The following is a 19,140-nucleotide window of genomic DNA, read 5'->3' as shown; positions in this document are numbered from 1 at the left end:
AACACTTGTTAGGTAAAAGTCTTTCACTTTCAACACATATTAAAACACTTAACAGCCTTTATTCCACCTTCCATTCCAGACGCACCTCCAAAGTTCAGTCTTAGAAGCTGGTTGATGATTTTCTGAAGTAATCAAACACATTCAGTGGCGTTGAGGTCTGGACTCTGGGGTGGTCAGTCCATCGTTCAGTGGAAGGATGGACAGAAACACCTGTGGATGTTTTCAGATCTGAAGCAGCTCGATTTTCTCCTCTCTCTCAGAGATGAAAGCTTTAAGTGCTGTTTATCTGATGGGGGCAGTTTTGGTGTCGACCAGCTCTTCCAGATGGTTGTGAGGAGCCACATTTTCTCTGTAGATTTTAATCCATCTTTGAACTCCAGTTTTGGAAACTCCTATTTTTTTCCACTTGTTTTTCTTCTTCCTTATGCAAAGGGACAATCTTATATCTAATATCCTCACAAATATCACAAAAATATTTAATGGCCGTTTTAATAGGAAATTCATTCATCATCTACTTTCTGCACTGACAGGTTCGAGTCTGCAGTCTGATTTTTGTCTTTGTCTCAGTGATGAAAGCTTGGCGAAAGTGCAAAAACATTCACAGCTTAACTAAAACAAGTTAGTCGAGCTCTCATGAAAGGACATTTCAGATGTTGTGCTGTGTAATATTTTTTAAATCCTGTGTTCTGTCTCAGCTGCTTGTCAAGCTCCCAGACAAGCAGTGCAAAATCCCAGATATCTAACCCCCTGCAGAGTTTAGTTCCTGCTCTAATCTAAAACATCTGGCTCCAATATCCAGATGCTGTTTGAAGACCCCGATTAGCTGGATCAGATGTTCTGGATAAGGGCCAGAACTCTGAGAGAACAGGCTTCTGCACACGTTTCTGATGGATGTGCTTGGATGAAGAACGAGTTGTGAATAAGTGCCACTGCTTAAGCATTCAGACTGAGCTATTTAAGAGGGGGAAACAGAGGGACCCGTGTTTATGTCTGTGTGTGTTAGGCTGGCACAAATTATTGTTCGGTAAGCGGCTTAGAAGACGAACAAATGGATTCTGCTGTAATTTGACTTGTGTAGGCTACGGTGCATGAATTCATAAATGAAAGTTCTTTTATGTGGAAATGGGGTCTTAATGTGAGGTTTGGGCACATTTTCATCTTGCTGACAGAGCAAAGCAGCCAATAGGCACAACAAAACAAATCCCAAGCTGAAATGCACTTTTCCTTTGTAATATGTTTTGCGTTTTGCATTATATGTGTACATTTGAGAGTGACTTTTAGGTTCCATGTACAACTGCATGTGGTTTTCAACCAGGCAAGGCAGTGCAGTAGAGTACAGTAAGGTTACAAATCCTTAAAGCAACAATTTCACCTTAAAATAACAGCTTCAAATATCATCGTGATGCTACACTGACTTATAATAGTGAGCGCGGCGTCTCTGCTGGGCTGGAACGTCTGCTATAGCGCTATGTAACTTTGGAGGAGCAGCACGAGAACCTCTCGCCAGAACTGCGTAACGCTTTACGGCACCACGTCACACCAACAACTCAGCAGCTATAAGAAGAAGCAGCTCGGTATTCCTAGCATGGACATCACGGCAGAGGCTGAGGAGAGGCCAAAGAAGACGCTATCAAAGGAAGCAGGGAAGAGAAAAAGAGAGAGTGACCGAGCGAGAGACTGGACAAGAGTAAATCTCAGACTGGCTTTTACTCGCTGGTGAGAGCTAAAAGAGATAAAAGGATGCGGGACAGATTCACGGCTAACGGGACGACAGCGATAATCTGACAGCAGAGTGTTCATCCCTACCAGCGTTGTTTATAAAGACTGCGTTGTAGGCTGTACCTTATATTCAACTTATATAGCGCCTTTCTCAGACCCAAGGTCGCTTTACATAGGCAAAAAAACATATCAGGAAGGAGAAAAGTGAAACTGCGGAGAAAAGAGGCTGGTTTTAAGCTGAGCTTTAACGGAGAAAAGTGACTGACAGTCACGGAGAGATTGTGGTAATGCGTTCAAGAAAGATCCGCCTCTGACCGTGGTCAATCTAAATTTTGGGACAGCTAAATGACCTGAGTCAGAGGACCCAAGTGTACGGGAAGGGCAGTGAGGCTGCAGGAGCTCGGCTAAGTAAGCTGGTGCTGGACCATGTAGAGATTTGTAAGTTAGCAAGAAGACTTTAAACTGGGATACAAAGCAGGACAGGTGACCAGTGTAACTGATGCAGAATTGGGCTGATTTGTAAGACCGAGAGAGAATTCTAGCGGCTGGGGGGAGCCTGAGAGCATAAAATACCAATTCACACATAATGCTGCTTTAATCAAGCGTTTTGTCATCATTTTGGTTGCCATACTGAACCACACTGTTCTTAAAGCCCCGTCTACTCATTTTCATGATTTTCTTTTATCTATAACAGGGGTCACCACCCAAATGTTAAGAAGAGCCATTTTGTCCTTCTAATAAAAATCAAACCACCTTGAGAGCCATTTTATGCCCATTTTACCATTTTGGCTGTAAATATGTCTCAGTCTGTGCTGATGTGCTAGTATAGGATAACAAATTCAGTATAAATCAAAACACAGACTTTCTTTTGTTCTGCTTTAAGCTTTAGCTCAGCTACAGCTGCTTTTCTCGCATCTCTGGCAGGAAACTTTTCCTCAAAAGTAGAACAGTTTCTTGTAAAATGTCTCTTAACGTTTGACTTTTAATGAGGCTGAAGTTGCTTCTTGTTCTTCAGCTTCTTGTTCAAATTTTTCTGTTCCACCTTAAATGATGCCTGGGGGCAGAATTCGAACAAGAATCTTCAGCTTTGCGACTTTTTAGTGTTTGAGTTTCTCACTGCAGATTAAACGTATCAGGAAACCAGCTGGAGTGATTATAAACACAAATGAGTCCATTCGTCTCTAAATTATCGATGTTCATCTTAAATCTCTCTCTTTGCCGTTTCGTAGCTACTAGCTAGGCGAGACTGTTGTCTGTGTTGCTATGGTGACCAGCAGTCTGCGCTGATCTTCAGGGTTAAAGGGTGAATCAGCAGTTCTACATTAACTCCAGAGTTTAAGACCATTTATTGTTAAACTGTGTTGAACGATCAGCAGAGCTTTATTTTACTGTAAAGGAGGATTATTTTATTTTTACCTACAAATCTGATTCAGCTGTGGAGCCGAAACAGGGCAGTAAAAGAGCCGCATGCTTCTGAGATGTTTTTCTAGGAACAGGCAGAGAAATAATAACGTTGGTCTTTCTGTTGAGAGATTTTATTAATGAATTATTTTTTTCTGCTGTTTTCTTCAGTTCGAGTTGGGTTGAAGTCAGATCTGCCAAAGTACTATTCAAAGTTATCAGTATGTAAACATCGCGTTCCTCTCTCTCCTGCAGCTCTGAGTCACAGACCAAAGCTTATTTAAGCTTTTCTAAATCGTAAGCGCAGCCAGACGCTACTTCCTTTCTGCATTAGTCATTCACTTTATTATTTTTCTAAAACTTAATTTACCACAGCACGACAGCTAGCGGTCCACCTTAACTGTGGGAATAAAGTGATCTGTTAGCTTAGTGTTATGTTAACTACCACCCACAAAATCAATGCTAACAGTTAATCTACTTGAAAGATAAAAGCCTGATTCTCCACAATATCTGTAAAATGTAATTACACCTCTTAAATGACTATTAGACTTTAATAACTGTTTTATTAACCATTTCAAAATTGTCAGAGAAGAGCAAACTGAGCGATCTTTCTGAGGATGTGCAGGACTAAACCACACTGGTGCCAGTTTTCTATATTGCCAGGGAGAGGCCACTGTCAATCATTATGCAATCTGACACATTTTTGCCACCATGCAACTCCAGACAAACAGGTTTTGTTGTGTGATGGCCAGAGAACCCTGCCTACATTCATGGGCACCACTGTGTGATGGAAAATGGACACAGCTCCTCGATCAGGGACAGTTTTGGGCCTGGATTAGTAACCGTACTGTTCTGCACTGCCTGGTGGAAAAACACTCAGTGTGTATGGGAGTTTGAGTGCTTGTGTGTTACCAGTCATGCAGAAGCAGGACCGTATCTCTCCTCTCAGTAACGGCTCCAGCCACTGCCTCTTCTGCTCTTCAGATCCATACAGATGCAGCACCTCCATGTTCCCCGAGTCTGCAGCACAGTTACCAGCAGCAACACCGCTGTCAGTCAAACACCCACTGCCCACACACACCCACCTCGACTCACACACATGAGCCCAGGAAGCCAAACCTTCTACACAGATGGAGAAACATACTTTGTGAAGACTGTCCGATCAGTTTTCCTGAAAGTTCACATATTGCAAGTTTGACCCAGGTTGAAAAGTATTTAGACAAAGGAATTCAGTGGAATGAAATCAAGCGCATCCCCCTCCAGAACCCGGCCAGCTGCCTTTCACCACAGTTACAGTGGAAATATTGAAACTCAAGAGTCAGAACCTCTCAGTAAACTCTTACTCATCTTGACATAAAACCATATTCAAAAATGCTGGTGGTTTCCAGCCTGTTGCTGATTTTTTCCACTTGCTTCTGTTTCTGGCTGTCGGTGCAGAGAGTTTAAAAAGGAAATTATTTCAATATTAAATGCAATTTATGGTAAATGGAAAGAAAAAAAAAATTCTCAGAAGTACACTGCTCATCAAAAGTTTGGGACTGCCTTGTCTTCTTTTGAAATACCTGAAGTAATGTTTGAACTTCTGAAATATCTCCAAAGTGTTATGAAAAATACCTGCAAAGATTGAACTAACCTTAAACAGCCACACACTCAATAATGAATTTGGACAATTCAACCAATTCTTCAGAAGATAACTGCATAACGGCGTTCATTCACTGCAATGTAGACAAAGTCATTCAGAGTGGTTTGGTGTGAAATGGTTCAGATGTCTTTACAGTGGTGGTGATAGGAACCAGGGGTCACCATGACTACAACACAAATATAGACATTTTATTTACTGTTTACTATTTATTTACACCACCAGTGAACCTACACGAGTTTTATATGGACTGTTTATAACAGCAAAATAGCGGTAAATCTGAAAAACTAAGATTTCGTCATTAGCTATTTTGCCTCACAACATTCTGCACGCGCCTCTCCATCAAGAACGTATTTTAAAGTATGTTTTTAGGCCAAAACCTCTCAAAACTACCAAAAAACAATGTCTCGGGTGTCAGAAAGTGTAAAGTATTCCATGTAATAACTTCCTGTGATGTAGCTTTTAGAGGCATTAAAGTCTTCAGACGTCTGGTTCCCATCACCACCACAAACAATTCCAGCTCTGTAAGTTTCTCTAGAAAAGAACATTTTAACGTCAAACCTCTCTAAAGTACCTTTGAAGATCAACCATTTAATTGAGCAGAAATTTAGAAAAAATGGTGGAGCTGAAGCACATGAGCCAGTGGTCTCCAACCCTGGTCCTGGAGAGCTGCCCTCCTGCAGGGCTAGTTCCAACCTGTGTCCAATAAGCTGCCCCGCCCCTTATTTAACTCTAATACGTCTGATCCAGCCAATCAGGGACTTGGGAAGGGGTTGATTAGCTGGAGCAGGTGTGGCAAACTGTGGATGGAACCAGGCTCTGCAGGATGGTAGCTCTCCAGGACCAGCACTGGAGACCACTGGCCTAAGGTCACCACTGGGCTGTGGACAGTGGAGCTGCACTCTCTGGAGTGATGGAGTGATGGAGTATTGGAGTGATCCAGAACTAATCATCCAATCTTCAATTAACTCAACTCATCACTTAATTTTCTACCTGAAGCAGGACAAACTCACAACTGTGCAACACTGAGAGCCTCCAGAACTAGACAGCTTGCTCTCATGGTGCAGTTAGTGAGGGAACACTAGCATTATACTCATTTCTATTATGGGTTACACTCAGAACACAATCTGCTTATGCTAAAGGTGCCCAGACTGGCTGTCTTCCTGTCTAAAGCCTCCCAAAACAATGACCATACGGTACAATAAACAGAGTCTGAGTTAATAACTACACTACCCAGAAATGATCCTGACAGTGAAATTACACAGTGGGTTTAGAAAAAGCGTGTGACCATTTGCCGTCCCTTACATATGACACGTTAGCTCTAAAAGTCTTTAGTAATTATACGTCTCACTACGTTTTGAAAACACGTAATATTCTTAGTTTTTTTTTTTATGGAATACAAAATAAAAGTGTCCGCACTAAAACGTGCACACAGACCTGGGGCCTGGCAGTTGAAGACCTCCGGAGCAAAGAAGCATCGCCCAGTTTCCTCAGCGATGTAGGAATAGTCCACCTGAGAAAGTCCACTGACCGCAGGCAGGAACAGATTCCACAGGCCTGCAGCACGAGCTTTTGCCTTCACACACAAACACACAGTTTTTTACAATATGCAGCGCATATGAAAACACTTAAAGTCCACTACACACAATTTCATCAACATCAGTTGTTGACAAATGTAATACTATGCATTTTTTAAAGGACAACAAGTTTTCTAACTTTCTGCATAATTCAACTGTTGACCCTGTCCACAACTACACAGAGAGGAATATCGTCAGAAGGGAAACCTCAGGGCCGTTTAGGTCTTCAGAAAAGGCCTAATGATTTCTGGAAAGAAATACATGAATACATCTCTGTAATGTTTAATTCATTTGTTTATTCAATAGAATCATCCTTGTATTTAAATCCTGCACATATTACAGAACTACATTTATTTTGCTGTTTTCAAGTGTTGTATGAAAACGGGTTAAAAAAAGGGTTAAATTCTTGAAATGACCAGCGGAAATTTGTTCAGTCTGGAATTGCCTTCTGGAAGTCCCAGATATGTCACTGTGTGAATACGAGTGGCAGCCAAATCAGTGGGATGTTAGAAATGGAAAACAGCTGCAGCAAGTCTACACCAGAGCTCACTACTGAAAGGGTCACTGTGAAAGTGACACAAGGTAAAATACAGGCTAATACACAAGCTTCAAAAAAATGTCATGCCATAAAATGTTTATGTGGAATTAGCAGTATGATAAAGGTGGGTTTGTTCCTCTTGTTTTGATATTTATGGCTCAAATTGAAGGACTAGCTCTAACAGTCATGGTATTATATTACAGTAAGGTTTTTTCAACTTCAGTCTATCTCAAATGAGCTCCAACCCAGAGAAGTCAGCAGCGTTTTTTGGATGTTGCTGATATATGGCTTCTGCTTTGCGTAGTACAGATTTAACATGCATTTGTAAATGCAGTGACAAACTGTGTTTACTGATGAGGGTTTTCCAAAGTATTCCTGAGCCCGTGTGCTTATATTCATTAAAAAAGCATGTCGGTTTTTAATGCAGCGCCCTCTGAGGGGTCAAAGGTCAAGAGCATTCAATACTGTTTTTCAGCCTTGCCCTTTATGCACAGAGCTTTCTCCAGACTCTCTGGCTCTTTTAATAATGTTATGGACTATAGATGGTGAAATTCCTTGCAATCATGTATTGAGAAACATTGTTCTTAAATTGTCTGACACCATTTACTCAGCAGTTTTTTGCAACGTTGCGAACCTCAATCCATCCCCACCCATAAATGCCTGAGTCTTTCGTGGATGCTCCCTTCATACCCAATCAAGATAGCATCAGTTGTTACCTATTCACCTCTTTACACGTGGAATGTTCCAAAACAGGTGTCTTTGATCATTCCAAACACTTCCCAGTCTTACATTGTTCCCAAATTTTTCAGAATGTGTCGGAGGCATCAAATTTGGAAATAACATATTTACAAAAATCTCTTTGTATATTTACAAAATCAAATGCTTTATTTGCGTTTTACCTACTGTGCCAACTTGTTTGGAACTGAGTTTGTATGTTAAATGTATCTCCTCTGTCCTGAAATGTATAAATACAAGTGTCTGTGTGTGTTTACCTTTAGCTCCTCTAGCACAGGAGGTGTCTGCCATCTCTGAGGGCCATCAGTGTGTTTCGCGTAATACTCCATTATTTGCTGAAACAAAGACAGCACATTCTTTGAAACTGGCCCTGAGGGCCTCTTTGTTGGATTGTGGGATTCTGGAAGCAGTCATAGCTGTGAAAAGCTCTTCCTGAATGTTCCTTTAGAGCGTAAGTAATTCAGGAAGCCGAGGTACAAACTGTGCCAGTATGCCAGGGGCAAGAGAAAATGGAGGCAGCTCAAACATCCGATTGAAACAACAATAAAACTGCCACTACGCCAACTGAGACTCAGCAGTTCAAGGAAACAGCCTGAAAGAAGACTGTCGAAAATGTTTGGCCAAAAATCTAATTTACACAGTTTTCCATTAAGCGTCAATTAACTAAGACAGGCTAAGTGTCCAAAGTTTGCATCTTTAGTTTTGCACCGGAGCTATGAGACTAATGCCGGCAGCAACAGGGCCCGGTGACACACATCACACTGCACTGTATTATGGGACTGTTCTGCCATGTGGACAGTAGTTCTTTGTGTTTGATCCTGGGAATAGACTCACCGAGAGAGCATGAACAGATCTGCTGCTCTATTGTGTTTTTTCAGGCTTGTCAGGCTCAAAAGTGAATCAATTGAGAAGGGATGTATGCAACTTCATAGGGAAGCTGATGGAAAATACACGGATAAAATTAGCCTTATTTATTCTGTATCTACACAAATTCCCAACAACGCGGTGTAATGATCTGGATATGCCCCTCCTAGATGCTGTGTGGCTTCAGTGCCTATTTTTGAGCAATTTAGAATTTAATGTCACAAAGTTCATGAACAGTTTACAGACATTCCACTCCGCCACTGATATCTTTCACTCCGCCACTGGCATATTTAACTGAGTTACTGGCATATTTAACTGAGTTACTGGCATATTTAACTGAGTTACTGGCATATTTAACTGAGTTACTGGCATATTTAAATGAGTTACTGGCATATTTAAATGATTTACTTGCATATTTAAATGAGTTACTGGAATATTTAAATGAGTTGCTGGCAAATATAACTGAGTTACTGGCATATTTAATTGAGTTACTGGCAAATATAACTGAGTTACTGGCAAATATAACTGAGTTACCGGCATATTTAACTGAGTTACTGGCAAATATAACTGAGTTACTGGCATATTTAACTGAGTTACTGGCAAATATAACTGAGTTACTGGCAAATATAACTGAGTTACTGGCATATTTAACTGAGTTACTGGCAAATATAACTGAGTTACTGGCAAATATAACTGAGTTACTGGCATATTTAACTGAGTTACTGGCAAATATAACTGAGTTACTGGCAAATATAACTGAGTTGCTGGCAAATATAACTGAGTTACTGGCATATTTAACTGAGTTACTGGCAAATATAACTGAGTTACTGGCATATTTAACTGAGTTACTGGCATATTTAACTGAGTTACTGGCATATTTAACTGAGTTACTGGCATATATAACTCAGTTACTGGCATATATAACTCAGTTACTGGCATATATAACTCAGTTACTGGCATATTTAAATGAGTTACTGGCATATTTAAATGAGTTACTGGCATATTTAACTGAGTTACTGGCAAATATAACTCAATTATAACTCAGTTACTGGCATATTTAACTCAGTTATTGGTATATTTAACTGAGTTACTGGCATATTTAACTGAGTTACTGGCATATTTAACTCAGTTACTGGCATATTTAACTGAGTTACTGGCATATTTAACTCAGTTACTGGCATATTTAAATGAGTTACTGGCATATTTAAATGAGTTACTGGCATATTTAACTGAGTTACTGGCAAATATAACTGAGTTACTGGCAAATATAACTGAGTTACTGGCATATTTAACTGAGTTACTGGCATATTTAAATGAGTTACTGGCATATTTAACTGAGTTACTGGCAAATATAACTGAGTTACTGGCAAATATAACTGATTTACTGGCATATTTAACTCAGTTATTTAAATGACTTATTGGCATATTTCGGTTAGTATTTGGCACATTTGGTTAGTATAGAACCACTGTCTTTCCTAAAGAACCCTTGAAAAAGCATCTTTTTTAAGAGTGTATATTTAGAGAAGGGGTCTCGAAATCCGATCCCGGAGGGCCAAAATCCGACACAGTTTGGTGATTTTCCTGCTTAAACACACCAGATTTAACTCATTAGTTAATGAGCAGGTTTAATAAGCACGTTTGAACTGGGAAACCACCAAAACGAGCTGGACACCAGCCCTCCAGGCCGGAGCTTGAGACCCCTGATTTAGCGTAATGGGACATTTGTCTTTTTTAAACTGAATCTCCACTTCAACCTTGTTTACCTAAAGGCAAAGTGCCATTAACATGTTTAAAGAATCACCAAAGCACTTCACACCTTCTACACCTTATTTTTCTACTCAGGTCACTCTTTTAAAACATTTTTCCTGGCGGTCCGTCTCAGGTTAAATCAACACGCAGGCCTCTTTTTGAACTTGCAGCCCAAAAATACAAGTGGAGCCAGCAGGAGTTAACAACCCCAGGTCCCACGTTTATCTCTATGTGATGCATGTTTAACAGTTCTCTCAGCGTGTTGACCTGGACTGACCTGTTGAGTGGGCAGGACGTGCTGTCTCATGAACTCCTTAACCTGTTGGAGCACAGCGTGACCTCTAGGGGACTGGAGAAAACGCCTGTCAGAAACCGGCATAGCCAACGAAGAGCTGCACAAAAAAAATACATATATAAACATATATAAACAAACGGAGGTATTCAGAAACAACACAAGATCCTTACATTGCCCTTTAAATTTAAGATGATATTCAAATTTTTAAAAATCACACAATTTTCTCCTCACTCCAAATGTAGTCCACATGTTTGGTGTCTGATGTTTACAGTATTTGTACTAAACTTGATCCATAATCTGATTCTATTGTGATATTTAAAGATTTCTGATATGCAAAGTGATATGACATACATTAGTACACAAAAGTTTATACCCCCCCCAGTCGAATGACGTTTTGTCGATTAACATAATGTTAATGAGTTAATGTCATTTTTTTCTGCTAATTGTAGTTTAGTGAATTCTAGTTATTTCTATACTATAGATACAAATTTGCATATGTAATATTAAACATAAACGTGAAGAGGCCATTTTAGGTACAGTCCGAGTTAAATCCGCCGATCTAAAATGTGTCTCGAGATGGTCCCCTTCCTGCTCCAGCACTTAGAAGGTTTACCATAACTTTTGCAAAGGCCACATTTTTTTCCTCATTATGTCAAATTCAGCAAATATATAATAACTGTGCATTAAAATGTGCAGAGTGTGTTCTCTGAAGAGGATGTGTGCAACTAAAATCAACTAAAATCAACATGGAATATGACCAGGACGCCCAAACATTCGCACACAACTGTCTAACTGGCACATCAAACCGCTCTGCTCCCCCTGCTCCCCCTGCTCACTCTGCTCCCCCTGCTCCCCCTGCTCCCCCTGCTCCCCCTGCTCACTCTGCTCGCTCTCCTGTATAAATATTGCGAAAACGTTGGGGCGGCCAAATGAGACATTCTTAGCGTACGCCCATGACCGAGCTACGAGCTGCTAATTTAATTTTTTTTATTTTAAAACAACATTAGGTCACTTTGTTTAGAAATAGCCGAAACTCTGCCCTTCTGCTCTGGACACTGATTCGTGTTGACTTAAACAGTGCATGACTGTGGATTCTGAAAATCTAGAAATAAAGAAGGGGAAATTTTGGACAGTGATTCTGTTTACAGTATAGTTATTAAACTCACAGATTAGGAACACAGAGCTGTGCTCAGTCTATGAGTTTAACAAGTACACTGTGAACATACGAGTGCTGTCCAAGCTTTTGACTTGAACTCAGAACCATCAGCCAACTATGTTTTGCATACTGTGGAATTAGACCTCCGCATTTCACCCATCCAGTCAAACACCCACATACACACACACTAGTGAACACACACACTAGGGGGCAGTGAGCACACTTGCCCGGAGCGGTGGGCAGCCCTATCCACGGCGCCCAGGGAGCAGTTGGGGGTTAGGTGTCTTGCTCAAGGGCACTTCAGTTATGGACTGTCAGCCGAGGGGATCGAACAGGCAACCTTCCGGTCACAGGGCTGGTTCCCTAACCTCCAGCCTGACTGCCACGATAGCTTTTTCTACGGTTTATCTTCCTTTTTTGGATTCAGTACTTTACAAGTCATTTTTTGCTGTAGCAGCATCCCTCCTTTCATCCTCACCACACCACACTCATCTTGACCAGCTGTCTCAGAGTCTGGACCTACAGCGGAGAAGATCATTGGGGCATCTCCACCACCATTGACACCTCCTATTACAAGTGCTGCATCCGCAAGCCTGTCAACATTGTCCTGGACTAACATCCACTTGGACTAATCTAGACCCTTTGAAACCCCTGGACTAATCTAGAACCTTTCTACCATCCACTTGGACTAATCTAGACCCTCTTCAACATCCACCCAGACTAAACTAGTCCCTTAAAAACAACTGGACTGATTTAGACCCTCTCCAACATCCACCTGGACTAATCTAGACCCTCTTCAACATCCACCCAGACTAAACTAGTCCCTTAAAAACAACTGGACTGATTTAGGCCCTCTACAACATCCACCTGGACTAATCTAGACCCTCTTCAACATCCACCCAGATTAAACTAGTCCCTTAAAAACAACTGGACTGATTTAGACCCTCTCCAACATCCACCTGGACTAATCCAGACCCTGATCTAAACTCAGATTTTTGGCCTCCCTATCGTGTTTCAAATCGGTCAGAGTTTATTAAACGTTTGATTTTTTTGACCCGAATCTGGTGTCAACTGATCAACGACTCAATCTGAACAGATTCCTGCAGCAGCCAATGAAAACAGAGTGAGAAAGAAGTAAATACAGCAAGGAAACAAAGACAAATGGAGAAAAAAGGAAAAAAGTCACTCACTGGAGAACATGACTTCACGCAAGTTCAGTCAGTTCCGTTGAGTAGTGTGTGGTCCCTATTCGTTTAGTGTGGATCCCCAATATTTCAGTTACCCAAAAAAGTAAAGCAAAAAAAGCAGAACCAGTCTGACAGTGTGAGACGCCCAGTCTTCTACAATCTTTTAGGACTTTAACAGTCATGTAGTGAACCCAAGGCTGAACTTAAGCCAAAGTTGGACTGTTCTGTAGGAATGTTTCTGGCCTCTCCTCCCATCAGATAGTTTTGCCCTTTGGCTTAATCTATCTGGCCAGCTGGGAAATCCTGCTTTGTGAAATATGCCCCTGGTCTAAGTTGCTGCTGTGAGTGTGACAGTGACCTGTGTGCGATGTTCAGGGCCAACTGAGCTAAAGGCTCCACCGTCTCTCCATACCGAGCAGCGTCCGGCGCGCTGGCATTCCCCAGCAAAAACCTCGCGTAGATCCCCTGCACACAGGAAAGAGAGCAGAGAGAGCGAGACGAGGCGCGGTTCAGTAAAGGCACAGATACAGAACACTGATTTTCAGATGAAGAGCTGGATAAAAGGAATCCCTCACTCATGATTGAGATCTGAGCACTTCTTTTGAGGTGGATTCTTGGTAAAGAGATCCATAATCAATTCTGAATACATGCGTGCCCTTTCAAACCCGGAGGGGAGGGTGGGGTTCACCTCGACGAAAGTCAACAGGAAAGAGAGCTGCCCCAGAAACGGACCAGCAGGGCGATGGCGGTCACGAATCACCGCCTTCATTTGATCTTATCTGGCACAAAGCAGAGCTGCTGTTTGAAGATAACGTACCTGCGCGATGCAGGCCATTTTGAACATGGCGAGTGCGATGAAGAAATTCTGATGCGGAAGAGATGGAGGGATCCCACGGCAGCGGCAGTAGATGGAGATCAGGTCGTCTGGAGGGGGGATGCCTGCAGAAACAGAATGAATAGAGGAGCAGAGCCATGAAGATCGAGGATCTCAGAACTCTCACATTCCTGGATGACAAACAGCCAAAACGGCACATGAAGAAGCGTGTTCCACCACCGTGGAAGAAGTGACGTTCCAATCTGATCTGAGAGTAGCTGCGTCTCATTGTCATAGAGGTGACATAAACAGGGATTATCCTCAAATAGTGGCAGAGAAATGCAACATATGGAAAATAAAAACAACGGCACAGCAGCCACTCGTAAAACCTTCAGCTTTGACTTAATATAGCTGCCTTTATCCAACCACTCTTAAACGACACCAAAGGCACTAAAGCCTTTGATCTACACACTTAAAAATGGGTTCTTTGGTAAAGAAAATGGTTCTATGTAGAACTATGAACGCTCAAAGAACCCTTTGCATGATTAAAGGGTTCTTAGCATCGTGAAAGCGTTCTTCAGATTGATGGTTAACGTGCTGTAGAAGGTTCTGTGTAGACATCGTAACAATAGAAGAACCCTTTTGGCGCTACATAGAATCTTTTTCAAAATAGAAAAATATAGAACCTATAGAGCCATTATCTTTACTAAAGAACCCTTGAAGAACCATCTTTGTAAGTGTATAAAATATATTTTTAAAACCCGTTCCTGGCTGAGATGTACATAAAAAGAACTGTGGGGCAAAAAAAACCAAAAAACTTTTTGTTTTTTGGATTTCTGCCTATTTTCCATCAATATTCCATATAAACTCAGAAGACTCGTGTAGGTTCTCTGGTGGTTCTGGATAGTAAATAAAATGTCTATATCTGTGTTGTAGTCATGGCGACCCCTGGTTCCTATCACCACCACTGTAAAGACATCTGAACCATTTCACACCAAACCACTCTGAATCTCTCTGTTTACATCTCAACTATTGCATTATGTAGCAAATTTGAGAAACTAGTGGAATAAATAATAAACAAATTATAATAGAATAAGGGACTTAAACTCAAAATGCCTGGCAGCCATTGGCCAGGTGGTCTTCTCACCTTTTTCAGTATGAATTTAACAACATAAAATTTCTCATCTGACATTTTACTGAACGTTCTACGAATTTCAGTTACATAACGTATATATAATACTCATTTAAGCACAACATAGCTGTTTATTAGCAATTCTTCTGTAAATAACAACTTCCACTAATAACAACAACAATAAAAACATCACAATTATGATTATAATAATACTTAATATTAATATTATTGTCGTTAATAGTAGCATTCATAGTAGTAGTTGGAGTAGCATAAATGAATATATTTAATAAATATTTTACTGTTCAATTACATCAAGTTCAATTAACATCATCTAAACCGCTTATCCTTCTGGGTCACGGTGGGGTGCTGGAGCCTATCCCAGCTGTCATTCGGTGGAAGGCAGGATACACCCTGGACAGGTCGCCAGTCCATCACAGGGCAGACAGACAGACACATTCACACACACACTCACACCTAGGGGCAATTCAGCATGTCCAATCAGCCTGACTGCATGTTTTTGGACTGTGGGAGGAAACCGGAGTGGTTTAAATTACAATAATAGCTAATTAAATTAGAGGTAAATTATAACCCTAATTACAAAAACCTGCCAGTGTCTGATGAGTGAAGCAAATCCACCCATCAGATGTGAATATTTAGTTGTAGGAAATTAATTATTATTAAAAAATATCTGCAAACTAGATTTAAGGATAAACTGTAAATTTGTGGTGAGTCTTATGAAGCTAAGCGGCAGTTTGAGAGCCCAAACTAAACATGAAGTGATTTTAGTGCAGCATTTTGAAGTAACAGGTTGTGCAACTTTACGCTGAAAGTGTGCACTGTGCAGCTGTACTGCCTATGAAAACACACAGATCAGATCAGGACTCTGCGTCGGCAGCAAAAAACATAAATAAGGACATTTCTATGTGGCATATATGGACATCAGAGCATCTGTGCTTTCGAAAGAGGTCATGATGTGTCGCAAAAACACAGTAAGATCAATAAAACATAGTCAAATAGTGTCCTCAGCCACCGTCATCACAAATCAAATCTACACAGAATAAGAAAAACTAAATATAAACAAAAGCACAGCTGTCATATATATATATATATATAACTGGACGAGATCAGTTATGGTTGGTCAGACTAAGTGGAGTAAAAGTAAAAGTCACCCTGTATTTCTGTAACTCCGCCCAGAGTGCTGATGACCCCGTGGTGGGAGGGGCAGTAATGGGGCATGAGGAAGTAGCCCAGGTCAGCGGTAGGCTGACCAGTCGTAGACAGCTCCCAATCCAGTACGGCCAGCACTCGTGCCTGCACAGAAAACAGGAGGACATGATCAGGAAACGACATATTAATAACAACAACAATAAAAACAAACAGAGCGTGTCATTCAGACAGTGTGTTGAGAGAAAAACAAACACAAATACACAGATAAAAATCAAAAACACCTGCATTAAAGACTTTATCAAAGGAACATGAGCCACTTTTCACTGGTTTATTTCAGGGCATCAGCTATTAATCAGATCCAGGTGTGCAGGGAGACGCCGGTGCAGCACTCAGATTAAAGGGGCAGGTAATGTTATGTTATGTAGCCCCTCAGATTCATGTGTTTGACAGAATTCATGATTTTGCATTATTTTCACATTTTCATCAGTGTTCTCTTACTACGATACCCAGCATGCACTGCGCACACACATCATAAAACTATCTTGAATCCCTGCGATGCTCAACAAATCTCGGCTGCTAGCCTCTGACTTAGAGTCACACTAACCTCAACTGTTCATCAAACGTCTTTCTTCGCACAATAATTCACGTTTTAAAAAGCCTGTACCCAAATATCCCCCACAAACCACTTGTCTTCCTTCCACCTTCACGATACACCATGAAAATGGGATTTTTCAAGACTTTAAACCAAAAAGTTTGCTTTAGAGACTTCCGCTGCACGACCGTGAGAGGCGAGTAGATTGGTTAAGGCTTACATTTTGGAGTTTCCTTTTAAATCACTTTGACTTTTTGACAGTTTCTAATCTACAAAACTCCAACAACAATTTGCAAACAGGCATTCAGGCTTTCAAATAAAGGGGAAAGCCAGTAAAGTCCCAATTCAGGGCCTATTCTGCTTCTAATTTAAGAACTTTTGGTTCTTAAATGCAGCCCACTGACCACTACTGTATGTCAACAACTCTCTATAGATCTTATGTAGTTAAACAGTGGATGCAGCGGTCCATTGGACCCACGGTTTGGGATGTATCATGGTTTTTGGGCCACGGTAACAGTGCAGCTTTAGTGCCTTTATATTTAAGAAAAAAAACACTTTAAACACTGAACTCTTTATTTTCCTGTAGACCAATAAAACTTTCCATTCAGAAAAGCAGCAGCGAGATGATGAGGCCTGGTTTCTGTCTCTGCTACTCTGACAGCCTGCAGGTGTTTGGCCTTCTCTATGTTGATTAACTAAGGAGAGGTGGGTGTGGTGTCTGTTTGAATTGCTTTCAGTTCCTCTATATGACGTTTCACAGAACTCAGGACTTACTTTGCTGCTGAAATGTGTGCGGGAGGGCACATCATAAAGCCCACCGCACACCAGACACGCCATGCTGCGTAGCAGAGCGCTGCTACAGAACACCGGCTTGGAGAGCAGATAAACCAGGTTCCAGTTCATTTTTATACTCTGCTCATATAAACTGAATGAAATAAAGCGTTCAGCATCTCTTATCACACTTGGCATCAGCTTACCTGTCTCTACACAGACTGGCTGTTTTCAGGCTTGAATGGTTAAATCTTTTTGGACGCTGGACAACACGACGCAGCTCGTCCGGTCTGCAGCGTCCAAAAAGATGATCTCAGCTACCGTTACTAGCCCAGCCTTTTTCAGCTCATATCTTTCAGCCTGAAAACAGCCAGTCAGTGTAGAGATAGGTAAACTGATTAACCTCTCTCAGCATCGCTAGAGCTCGCCATCGTCCTGCTGGAGCTGAGGGATGGTTTGTTTGTAGCTCCTCCTCTCTTCTCCAGCTCGTATCTGCATACGGAGCGCTGACTGGCTGCAGGGGATTCTGATCAGCTCCAGAGATGTGTTGTGGTCACGAATGTACAGTGTGTAGTCACAAGCATTATGTAACACCACGGTTCACGTGTGAGTATTGAATAACAACAATAATTACATCTTTATTTATAGAGCACTTTTCCTACTGGTGGCAGCTCAAAGTGCTTAACAGACAGCTGATAAAGCTTAACAGTAACAGAGAACAGTGAGTATTAATTTAAAGTCATATAAGACAATAACTCAGATCAGATTAGAGAGATAAACACAAAGAGCTGTAGAGTTTTACTGAAGCGCTGAGTTAAAGAGCTGCGTTTTCAGATGTTTATTAAAAGTGAGCTCTGAGCTCGACTGTCTAATAAAAGCTGAACTGAGCTCCACAGTTTAGGAGCAGAATAACTGAAAGAGTCTCTCCACGTTTTCTGTGTTTTACTGAAGGAGTTCAGAAGGTCAGAATCTGCAGATCTGAGATCATAAACAGACACTCAGGAGCTTTAAGGTCATTTAGAGCTTTAAAAACCCGCAGCAGAACTGCAGGGGGCGTACCAAACGGTTCGATAACACACCGTGTACCACTGCATCCCTATTAAACAGCCACACACATGTCTGATAACTGAGCCGTACCTCTGTCGGATGGAATATCAGGTTGTCAATTCGAAAGTCACCATGAACAAGAGTCACTTCGTTATCACCGGACGGCAAGTTGTTGCTCAGCCAATCAGAAAGCTCGTCCATAGCTGGAATGCTCCTGTGGGCCGAAGCTCTGTACTGTTTTGTCCAGGTCGACACCTAAACAGAAAGAAGAAAAGATGGATCACGTGTTCGATATTATTTGTAAAGAACACTCTTTTTGAAGTCTGTTTATTTTACACAGTGCTCTGAACGCAAGAACAGCAGCCAAGTCACACAGACAAGAACACTCTGAAGAGCCTTAAAGGACTTGTTTATACTAGTGCTGGTAATAATACAATCAAAGCCCTGATCATTTTGACTCTGCATGAGATTTAATTCCTCGGTCTGAGAATAAAACAGGCATTTTCCGCCTACATGGGAACGCACCTGAAACATGACTAAGCAAAACTGGTTTGTTGCAGTTTTGATTCCACACTGCAAGCTGCTCTGAGCCTGCCAAGATTTAAGATCTTAGATCTGGAAAAACAAGATTAATTATCTTGTTTTAAAAGTTATTTACTAGTTTCGATTTCATGATTTATTCTTAAACTGATTTGTACCTCTCTCTCTCTCTCTCTCTATATATATATATATATATATATATGTATATATATATAAA

At 41.1% G+C, this 19,140-nt stretch overlaps 1 protein-coding gene across 1 annotated transcript in view; it reads right to left on the bottom strand.

Annotated features, from left to right (window-relative positions):
- acad11 (acyl-CoA dehydrogenase family, member 11) overlaps positions 1-19,140 on the bottom strand; it is a 146,952-nt gene that overhangs the window by 122,574 nt on the left and 5,238 nt on the right. The window contains exons 5-12 of the mRNA XM_036558811.1: positions 18,474-18,638; positions 15,976-16,117; positions 13,678-13,799; positions 13,219-13,325; positions 10,500-10,614; positions 7,867-7,944; positions 6,197-6,335; positions 4,033-4,140 (exon numbers count right to left, since the gene is read on the bottom strand). Coding sequence (XP_036414704.1) covers positions 4,033-4,140; positions 6,197-6,335; positions 7,867-7,944; positions 10,500-10,614; positions 13,219-13,325; positions 13,678-13,799; positions 15,976-16,117; positions 18,474-18,638 — 976 coding nt within the window. The remainder of the gene's footprint in view (positions 1-4,032; positions 4,141-6,196; positions 6,336-7,866; positions 7,945-10,499; positions 10,615-13,218; positions 13,326-13,677; positions 13,800-15,975; positions 16,118-18,473; positions 18,639-19,140) is intronic.

Source organism: Colossoma macropomum, unplaced genomic scaffold (assembly GCF_904425465.1).
Source record: "Colossoma macropomum unplaced genomic scaffold, Colossoma_macropomum, whole genome shotgun sequence".
Taxonomy (NCBI): domain Eukaryota; kingdom Metazoa; phylum Chordata; class Actinopteri; order Characiformes; family Serrasalmidae; genus Colossoma; species Colossoma macropomum.
This window is presented reverse-complemented; position numbering and strand designations above follow the sequence as displayed.